The 10314-nt window shown below is 52.1% G+C and overlaps 5 protein-coding genes across 5 annotated transcripts; 2 read left to right on the top strand and 3 right to left on the bottom strand.

Annotated features, from left to right (window-relative positions):
* Positions 1-1221: 1221 nt before the first annotated feature.
* BBA_05088 (cutinase-like protein) lies at positions 1222-2182 on the top strand (the record flags this gene model as incomplete). The annotated part of the gene is made up of 5 exons (XM_008600185.1): positions 1222-1339; positions 1405-1505; positions 1558-1614; positions 1695-1991; positions 2057-2182. The coding sequence occupies 5 exons, from the start codon at positions 1222-1224 to the stop codon at positions 2180-2182; spliced, it is 699 nt and encodes a 232-aa protein (XP_008598407.1).
* A 771-nt stretch (positions 2183-2953) lies between these two features.
* Positions 2954-3265, top strand: BBA_05087 (uncharacterized protein; the record flags this gene model as incomplete). The annotated part of the gene is made up of 2 exons (XM_008600184.1): positions 2954-3118; positions 3170-3265. The coding sequence occupies 2 exons, from the start codon at positions 2954-2956 to the stop codon at positions 3263-3265; spliced, it is 261 nt and encodes an 86-aa protein (XP_008598406.1).
* A 480-nt stretch (positions 3266-3745) lies between these two features.
* On the bottom strand, positions 3746-4570 carry BBA_05086 (SnoaL-like polyketide cyclase; the record flags this gene model as incomplete). The annotated part of the gene is made up of 1 exon (XM_008600183.1): positions 3746-4570. One exon carries the CDS (start codon positions 4568-4570, stop codon positions 3746-3748), a length of 825 nt encoding a protein of 274 aa, XP_008598405.1.
* A 486-nt stretch (positions 4571-5056) lies between these two features.
* Positions 5057-6421, bottom strand: BBA_05085 (uncharacterized protein; the record flags this gene model as incomplete). Its single annotated transcript, XM_008600182.1, has 1 exon — positions 5057-6421. The coding sequence occupies one exon, from the start codon at positions 6419-6421 to the stop codon at positions 5057-5059; it is 1365 nt and encodes a 454-aa protein (XP_008598404.1).
* Positions 6422-7340: 919 nt separating this feature from the next.
* Positions 7341-9823, bottom strand: BBA_05084 (kinase domain containing protein; the record flags this gene model as incomplete). Its single annotated transcript, XM_008600181.1, has 4 exons — positions 7341-8288; positions 8554-8627; positions 8808-9184; positions 9336-9823. The coding sequence occupies 4 exons, from the start codon at positions 9821-9823 to the stop codon at positions 7341-7343; spliced, it is 1887 nt and encodes a 628-aa protein (XP_008598403.1).
* Positions 9824-10314: the final 491 nt, after the last annotated feature.

The raw sequence follows: 10314 nt of genomic DNA, 5'->3' as shown, positions 1-10314 counted from the left end.
GTAGGTTGAGCATAATAGCTTATATGCTATACATGTTTTAGGTACTAATAGAATAATAAAGCTGTGGTGATTTTGAGCAGTTACCTCCGAGTGCATCTACTATTGCAAGTCAATAAATAAACATGACCTTTGCTGTTATCATTAGTTACTAGCTCACTGTAATGCGGCGTTTCCTCATCGTTTTTGTTCCGTACTTGTTTTTGTCCTGTGATAGTTCCGAAGCTGGTTACAGTTGGTTCGCATGATACTAATGAAAAGGGTCAAGAAATTATAAACGGGCTCGAATCAATTAATAGCGTAACGAATACAAAACCGCACTAAAGAGTCGGTTTTTCTCGACGTTGTCAATATCTCTTTCGCCGACTGCCAGCTCACTGCGATGCACCTGCGCCATATTCACAAGCTCAAACAAAGGTGCCCGGGACGCTCTTGACCAAGCAGCCGAGACATGAGAGAGCGCAGGATCTCATCTGTGTGGAGATTGCCAGAGACACGGGGAAGGAACCATGCATGGTGGGCTAGTTATAACTTGTAACTAATTCGTATCACCCATTGCACGCGCGGACTCAAGTCCTTCCGAGCACCACAACGTATCAATATTGTGACCAAAACAAATTAGCAAATCCGTCCTCCCAGGCACCCTTTCGGGTAATAACTGGGCTTTCAATTGCGTGGCTTTGGTAGGATGCTATGTTACGGCAGCATCCGCTACTTTAGCCTGCTCCGGATTTTCTGTCAATCTCCGGGGTGCAGCGGGCTAGAAAGGGGAAAGGCTAGAAGCGTAAACTGCGGCATGATTACCTCTCCGCGGAGTCTCTTTGATCCCGGTCTTTGATTTTATTGCTCAATTGTGTGACAGCTTTCCCAGATCCTGCAGTTATAGCCACCGGAAGCCAAGCCTACGCTTGGGCTTCCCTTGGCCGGGCGCCTCAACTGAGTTCCGTATTGGGAAACTTGAATGCCATCGAAACGTCGCGCATGATGAGAGCCCACACCACCGTAAATTTTTGACATTACAGTAAACCACTTCACAAACCGTACAACTAGTCCGATGCGCTAGTAAGTTGACTGCAGAGTTGCCCATGCAACCATACCCCGCAGGCTGAGGCCCGAACCTCAGCTTGCGCCTTGATGTTTAAAAGGGATCGCCTCCCAATATTGTAAATTACCGTAGTTTTCTGTATTCTTGATATTATAGAGTTTCCGACTTTGCTTGCAGTCATGCTCGTTCCGTTCGCGGCTACGCTTGCCGCTGCCCTTGGCCTGGCATCAACTGCTTCCGCAGCAGCAATTCAGGCTTGCCGCGCAGCCCCGGTGCCTTCATCATGCGCCTCCTACAGTAGGGCAACCAACGTTCAAGAATAACAGTGAAGAGTAGAATTTCTGGCTAACAGAGTCGGAAAGCCATCATCAATGCGCGCGGCACCTCTGAGGCTCAGGGCGAATCGGTCGGCTTCAAGACTATGAATCAAAAGGTTTTGGCTGAACGTTCCGGTGGAAAAGTAGTATGTATGACGCCTTTTTAGGACGAAATGATTGCTGACAGTTTTCACACAGTACGACGTTGTCTATGCCGCCAATTGGTTCCAAATCAGCGCACCAGGCACAAAGGATGTGAGTTTGCTTGTCTTTCGAGCTGCGTTTGCCGAGTTTTTAAAAAAACGTGAATACTAACTTCGGGGGCGGCTTTTCAGTTGATCGACCAGGTTGGCAAGATTCTTGCACAAAACCCATCCGAGTGTCTGATCCTCGAGGGCTACTCGCAAGGCGCGACCGTGGTCGTCGATGCTCTGCGCAAGCTGACTGGCCCCGCCTTTGATGCTGTCAAGGGTGTTTTCCTCATTGGAAACACGAGGCACGAACGTGGCCTTGCTTGCAATGTTGATATGCAGGGCGGCGACAAGACAAAGTATACAACAGGAATCCTCTATCTACCAGGACTGGGTATTCCCACGGATTGGGTTCCCAAAACGCTTGATGTTTGCAACGTAGTAAGTAAACTCTTTTTCCTCTGTTTCTGTGAGAGCAAGGTAACTCAATGACTAACTTGCAACAGGGCGACTCGGTTTGCGACGTCGATTCGGGACGTGGTACTCTCATCACAGATCAGCATATGGCGTATCCCACGGATGCGGGCCTGCAAGACATGGGGGCCAAGTTTTTGCTGAAGCAGCTGAGTTGAGCAACGACACAATGGCACGAACAAACAGGGTGCTCTATTTTGGACATGTATTACTTTACATACCGTGTTATGCCTTTCAAAAGCACATACCGTCACAGTACTAGCCTGAAACTTCGATATCGCCAGTGGCAGACAGACTATAGACGCAAATGAATAAAATCATCAAGGTTATCTCGCTGGCCAGCGTTTTATGATCTGGTACTCATCACCGACAATACATATTTTGTGTTTAGGTGCTTACTTGCTCTGTTGTCACAACACTCTGCGTGGTGATACCGACGCACCACTGCAGTTTCTGCTCTGCATCATAAAGCTCAATTTAGTTATTACGGAACAAAGTAGCCTCAAGAATCCAAGGAATCATTGATGATGATGACGTTATCAGAGGTACGCTGAGCGTCGTCACACTGCGACAGCGCTCGCACAATGTCTCGGCTTATGCTGCAATTTTTACAATGTCTCATCGGCTGCAACTCTACCCACTGGAGGCACAACGTCGCGAAGCACAAGGCTGTGTGCGATCCGCTTGCGTCGCCTTCATCGACACCTACATGAACCGCCTTGTTCGTCCCGGTCGGCAGCCACCCGAACATTGTCCTGCAGGCCAAAATGACAGCTACGAGCTGACCCATCAGGCACACCCAACCGACTCCTACCTACAAAGGAACTCGCTGCGGATCCGGCCCATGCACGGATACGCAGTCTGCCAGTGGGCTCATCAACTGCTATCTACCATATAAAATGGACAATCAAAAAGTTTCGAGAAACATGATGCATGTGCTGCTGGAAAAGGCCTTCGCGATGGTGGCCACTCCGGCCCCTGAGTTTGGCCTGCACAGCGCGCACGGGCAGGGCCGTGCTGGGAGGCGATGCACTTGGCGCTTCCAACCTGCCGCGCAACGCGGATTTCAGCGTCGACAACGTGGTACGATTCAGGTATGAGTATGCAGGTGGTGCGGCTAACTATGGATATGTTGTGCTCTTCAGCCGCGTACATTTTCGGGCCGTGCACCCCAAAAGTCCGTCGTGTCTCTACAAAAGGCGACTACAAGTCTTTTGGAGGCGGGACGGGGTCTTTTATGACCTTCTTCTTAACCGATTTTCGCGGCCATGTCGTGCTCGATTCGGTGTGACTTTGGTGCAGCCCAAGCTCGCGCAATTGAATACCAGGAAAAAAAGAAAACGAAAGGGCAAAATTACTGGCGCAAAGAATCTTTTTTTCGTTAAGCAAGTAGGGTAGTGCCTGTTGGGAGACGTAGGCAAGAGGTGGTAGACAATATCGCTACCAGCTGGAAGCTCTTGTCCGCGTCAAAAGAGCCGTGTTTGACGAAGATGTCTGCGTTTCCGCCGTGGCTCACCTTATACGAGAGCAAGGCTGTGAATGGCTACGATTGATGCCATCGACGACAAGGGCAGGTTTGCCGCGCCGCAAGTCTGCACAACACAACAAGTAATGGATGTTCTCGCGAGACGTTGCTAGAACATGAAGAAAGAAAAAAAATGCTACTTGATAGTGATGATGTATGTACATTGAGCACCAATGGCTCTTCAATGAATCCCCCTTCACGGCGCGATTGACGCCCGATATGCTGCCAAATCCAGAAGCGACCAGACTTGTCTGATTCGGCCCTCTTCGAGCTGGTAAAAGGCATGCTCGCTGAAGCTGACTGGCTTTCCCGTCGGTGCGATTCCGCGAAAATTCTTGGTCGGCACGCCGGTAAAAGTGAGTCGCGCAGCTACCTGCTGAGCCTCCTCGTTGACAATGAGCCTCTCGACTGTAAAGCGCAGACCTGAAATCTCGTCGAAGCTGGATTCAATCAGTCCTCTGTACTGACGCTGCACGTAGCTAAAGTAGTTGTGCACTACCACCCCTGGACAAAATTCGTCGACACGGTCACGCATCGTGCGCGCGTTGATCGAGTCAATATACTCTGTGTAGAACTTGCGCAGGTCCTCCGTCTTCAACGTCTTTCGCAGCAGCGCCGGGTCTTGATTCACTTCACCATCACCATGATTGGGCTCCGGTCCTGCAGAGTTGTTTGCGCCTGCGAGAGCCTGGATCGCCGAGATCTTGTCGTTTGCAAAGGAAAAAAACGTCTGCGCAGTCCACTCCTTGCCCTCGTCGAGGAGCGGCGACTCCGGCGAGCGCGGAGGAAACACGAAGCGCGCAGCAAGCTCGGCCCTCTCATCGTCAACGATGCACAAGTCGAGACGCGCGGTTTGAAAATTATCGTCTTTGAGCTCTTGAATGTAGGCCTGCCCCGCTGTGCTGCTGCCATTGACGATGACGTCGTCTGCCACAAACGTCTCCGCACTACCCCAGTCGCCATTTCGAAGGGCATCAAGCCACTCAGAGAAAATGAGTCGGTAGTTTCTGGAGGACGCCATAAGGAAATTCGGGTTACTCTGGGGAATAAGAGGAGATGACATAAAATGCAAAGATGGATGAACTAAACTCAATACTTCGGTAAGGATGAACGTAGGTTCGCTATGACTAATTACGGCTATGACAAAGCGAATTGTTCGCCTAGAGAAAATCACATCATTTCGCGACGATTTTGATACGAGCGGGTCAACAAGTAATACCATATATTAAGAAACAGTCTTCCAATAATCACTGCTGGTCGCTAAACTGCTGACATTAAATAACGCAAAGTCGACTTGCCCAAAGAACCGATCCCATTTCCAGCTTCGCTGTGGCAAACGCTGTTGTAATTCCCACCCGTTGTTCAAGCCCATCTCTATTAATTACTCCGTGCGCCCGATTAACCAGCCGAAAATAATCATACACATGAATTCATTAGAAAAGAGTCGTCGCAGCCATTCCTTTTTGGCCCATCGCCACCTCGCTCAACAAGACAAGGCAACAAACGTCTACGCTGCGGCTTGAAGCGGGGTCCTGGGCCGTATACACTGCTTCTTGCTGTGTATAGGAGAGGACTCTTCCTCTTCTGTGTCTTCGAAACTGCCATTAACAACTTCGCCGAGCGCAGTCCGTTTCCGCTTGCTGCCGCTGGAGTCGGGTGTTTCCACGTCATCTTCTTCCCACGTTTCCATGACTTCTGGGTCAAATTCGCCGACTAGATCCATTCCGAGCGCCTTTCCGAGTCGCTCCCGGAGCCCCAAAATAGGCCATATGGGCACACGCACGTAGTCAATCTTGAAGCCAAGGTCTCCATCAAACTCTGGCGCAGGCGGTATCCTGTGTGGCCGTCGGAAGCGCTCCAAAAACGTTGCTGTCATGTGGCCGGTGTAGACGATGAATTGTGCTCGCTCAATGTCGTGTGTCATGAAGCGCAATTTCAAATCCCGAAACGGCCTCGCGTTCTTGGATGGCGAGATTCCTCTACGAAAGAGGCTCGAGATGCGTGGGTTGGGGTAAAAGTGCTTCTGAGCCATGGCGAGCAGCATACCTGCAATGTAAGAGTCTTCGTCCGGGTTTTGTGGCTCGAGGTTCTTTGACCGCAGTTTGAACAGGCTAGACACGGGCTCGTTGAACTGCCTATTTGGACCAGGAGCAATGCGAAACATGCTTCTTCGTATTGACGCCAGTTGTGCTTTGCCCATGTAGCATACCATGGGTTGATCTGTCAGCACGTGCCTGGAAGGAAGTGTTGAATCTGAGAATCGTGATTCTGGCGAAGAAGTCGCGTCCTGTGTCGACTGTGACGATATCGGGCGAGTCTGCGACGGCGGACAGCTACCGCTAGGATACGTCCACATAATCTGGGCCCTGACAGCCTCGTGGTATACTTTGTCTCCGAAGAACAGATGAAGGTCCGGAACAACATGATACTGACAGAAGCTTTCGGGCCAAAGCTTGGCCATAATTGTGCACACCGCGTCAGATACGGCCGTGGGATGAGCAATCTTGTAGGACAGTATGTCGCTAAGCGTCTCACTGAGTTTCAAAATGGACTGTGAGGGTTGCATGTGCCCTTTTGGAGGTGGCGAGCCTGGCTCGTTCACCGGCATTGGTGTATCGCAGATGGGCAGCTCGTTGAACTGGATTTTGAGAAGCTCTGCATGAAGATCTGTCCAGCAGAGCGGCCGTACAAACAGTGCAGTGCCAGAGTTGCATCGCATTATATCGAGAACAGAGCCTGGCGCAACGCGACGTGGCAAACGCTTCCGTAAGGGTGCCGATACTGGGGAACGTCTTCGTTTTGTTCTTCGTCGCGCGTCGCGTTGTGGTGAAGTCGATGCAGGAACGCCCTGAGGCTCTCTGTCGCGAATCATTTTGAAGAGGGAGCGCGCGAGCAGTATGCCGGCGGCACCAGTGACCAGGACGCTATAACGATGACCGAGTCAATGTCGCGCGTTTTGATATCGAAGGTGAAGTGCGGTGCTGTTTGCGACAGGAATGCGCTGCGCTTACTCGATGGTGTTCATATACATGAGGACTGGTAGAGAGTCCGGGGGGGTGGTTCCGCCTACTTATATGGCAACGGATACCAGGCCTGGACTCCGCAGTGGCCAAACTAGTGGCACAAGGTGTGAGGATGTTCGTGTAGAGTCAATCTCGATCCACCTTGGTCACCTCGAAAAGGAAACCTAGCTTGCTGGTGGGTGGCTTTGAATCACTGCCAAGGCGGGAGGCTAATATCAGGGACACGGAGACGGTGGCAGAGGAGAGGGAAGCTTGGAGAGGGAAAAAAAAAAAAAGCAAGCGATTGCCCCCTTTGTGGACAACATGAGACAGAAGTCGTGAATCGCGAGTGGGCTCAGGTTGTGCAGCGAGTCACAAAGGGCGCGTACGTGAAGGGCGAACTTTGTTGGGCCAGACTTTGGGCCCCGCGCAGTGCAACACGCTCGCCCGCCCTAGGCCGGCTTGGGAAAAGGCTAGGCTGTCGCGGTGCACCACGCGGGCAATCCGCCACTTGGCCTGTGCGGAAGACGCGCAAATGATGCGAGGTCACGTGAGTTTGGCTAGGCAGCAATGTCCCACCAGCTAGCCACAGGGCCACACAGCAGTGCCATCCAGCCACAGGTGCTAATAATTACAGTCAGGTCAGCGAATCGTACATGCACAACGTGGAGGCTACACAAGCAAAAAGTATGGCGTACGTAATTTTATATAATTAGCGCTCGTGTTTGCCCATCTTTGGGGCTCACTGCATCTACGGAGGCGACGGAGAGCGTGAATGCGCCCACCCTTTTAGATTACGGCTAGACGAGGAACACTATGGACGACTTTCTCAGTCCTTATACCCATCTCGCTATTCAAAGCTTGCACCACGGCGTGGGCAGTAGTAAGCCTACCGTGCCAACAGTCATCTATAACCCTACCGTATGGGATGGAGCTCGTCTCGGGAAACTCAGCTGCTTGGAAGCGGCGCTCAACCTCAATATCCGTCAGATCAATGTAGGGCTCATTGCCAGTCATAATAAAGTACAGTACCGATCCAAGAGCGAAAAGGTCGTCAGCCTTGGTAGGTACATAGCCCCTCCCCCAAGGTCCTGCCTGATACCTCGATCCCGGGGCACCTGTTTTCTCTGGGCCCCCAGAAAAGATACTCCCAGCAAAATCGCAGATACACAGATCCAAGCTGCTATTCAAGAGAAAATTCCGAGGGGCGACGTCGGCGTGGATGACTTCTTTGTCGTGAAGACTCGCCAGCGCTCGCGCTGCCTGAGTCGCCCACTTTCCACGAGTTTCAAGGTCCACACCGCTCGCGGCGTCATTGTCCCTGAAGTATGTAGCCAGATCTCCGTTGGACTGATGTTCGAGGATCAGCGTGCAGGTCTGGGCATCCCAGCCTAGGAATTTCGGGATCGTCAGTATGTCGTTCCCGTCGCCACTACTCAGGCGTTGATAGACCTCAGCTTCGCGAGCCACAGCCTCGCGGTTCATGCGCTCTTCGGCCGGGCTGAGGGGGTTTTGCAGAGGCGTCTTCACAATTGCATTGCCCGAGGGCAGTCGTTCTACCAGCGCAGTGGTTCCAAAACCGACCAATTCTCCCTTGCGGAGGTAGTAGACCTGCCCAGCATGCTCCTTTGTAGCGGGCATCTGGAATCTGGCATCGGGCCAGTTGGGGTAGCGTTTTCGTTCCCATTCACCGTAAACGGGAATATACTCGAGGTAGGGAGGCGGGGGGGTCGAATCCTGCTGGCACAGAAGTTGTGTTAGTATTGCAGCTGCATATAGCTGTTTTGCGGTATGCCAACCTTGGTGTCATCTTGATGCTGAAAATCATTACTGCTGGAGGCTTTGAAACGAAGCATTTCGATACATGAATTGCGGGTATGGGTGCATGTAAGTTGTTACTCATAAGGCGCGAGCCGCGACGCCATTCACTAAAGAACGGCAACTGAGAATGCGGCACCAGTGGCGCAATACAGTTGTCTCACTGCCAAGGAGGCAATAATACTTGGTAAGCGAGCCCAGCAGCCCAGTTGCCAGGTCGTGGCTTCGGTTTGACAAAACCGCCCTTGCCATAAGTGTCTTTTGTAAAAATGCAGATACATATCACATGAGTTTTTTTACTGGTCTAGTCTAATTATTCCCCTCTTCCTCATTCATGTCAGACGAGCTCCTCCTCACGCAACACCTCCCAAACGCGCCGCGCTACGTCCCGCCGCGTTGTGAGGTCTATCGTCCCAACCTCAATTGCAACTTTCGGACATGCCACCTCAGCCGACGGCTCGTCCAATCTACGTAGCATCGCCGCGGGCACCCAGCCGCGGTAGCAGTACAGCTGCCGCGCGCCGGCACCTGGGAGGGCGAGCAGGCACAACCTCCAGCGCGCCACAGCGTCGTCAGGCACCGCCGCCTGCCTCCTCCTCTGCGCCTGCGCCAACGCGATGAGCAGACCCCAGATGTACGGATCCTGATGCGCCTCCGCCGGCTGCAGCGCCTTCAACTTCTTGCCCCGCATGATGTACCCGGCGGTGTCGCCGCGGTCGTATAGGCGGACCCTCGACTCCCCTCCTTGCACCCATCCGTGTCGCGATTCCGATATCGAGTCAAAGTTGGTACAGACCATCATTCGATCCCCCGTCCTGGTCGACCATACGCACTGTACCCTCAAATGGCAAACAGTCTTCCCTCTAAATTGCATCGCAATTTTGCGCTGGTCCCTAGGCGTACGACACGTTAGGGATTTCCAGTACTTGTATAAATTGTTCTTTTTCTTTTGCCCAAGTGACGTACCTGCCCATGCCAACCTGTTGCAGCCCATAGGTTCGTAGTAGCTCTCCCAGCGCCGCTCTCTGCTGATACGGGTCGTGCCGTCTCACCAAGGATCTCGCTACATGGAGACTGGCTCTATTGCACCAGGGAGGTTTCAATTCCCGCGCTTGGTCGTCGCTCATATCGGAAGTAGCCTGGACGTGCCCGGCTGACTGGCGATCGAGTCGAATCACAGCGTCAAGGCGGGCGCCCAGCAGCTCCAGGTGATGTGCCGTCCAGACAATCGGATGCACGTAGAGACGACGTCGACATTCGGCCCGCAAGACGGCATAAATGGACATTGGCGCCGTAGCGTACGAGTCTCGCTGATCATGTCGCGCAAGTGCAGCCTCGATAGCAGGCGTCATGTCTGCTTTGTCGTGCGCCGAGCCAGTATTGGTTATGGAGGACAACGCTGTAAATTCGGTTTCATCATCGTTCAGCGCGAATTCTGGCCCTGATATAGTCATCACAGCCATTGCATTGGTGGGGGCGATTATTTGTCGAAAATAACAACTGGCCTACGTTGTTCTGTTTGTGTACTCTTTTCCCGTTCACGAGGCTGGCAACTGTTATTTAGGCTACAGGCAGGTAGCGAGACATAGTTAGGTACCTAGGTATATTTCGGGAGCCAGGCATTGGTGACACAAGATCCGTTACGAAATAATATTCTAGACGAAAATAAAAATCTCATATGGAAAGGAGCAATGCAGCGTTAGAAAACAAAATGCAGAGAAAGACCAAAGAAGAAAGCTGAAGAAAGCAGTGGTCGATAGCATTCTAGAGGGTCACTACTCCGGATGTACCAGTACGTAGATGGATGACCAAGTGAAAATAGCGGGCATCTGTCGTGACGATGAAAACTCCGGGCACTTCCCTCTAAGTACGGTGGCAGCGTGGTTCGTGAAGCAGGGGTTATGGTTCACGGGAGCGAGCTTCGATGACATGTTGTGTCCCCAGC

This window comes from Beauveria bassiana (assembly GCF_000280675.1).
Source record: "Beauveria bassiana ARSEF 2860 unplaced genomic scaffold BBA_S00012, whole genome shotgun sequence".
In the NCBI taxonomy this organism is placed as follows: Eukaryota; Fungi; Ascomycota; class Sordariomycetes; order Hypocreales; family Cordycipitaceae; genus Beauveria; species Beauveria bassiana.
This window is presented reverse-complemented; position numbering and strand designations above follow the sequence as displayed.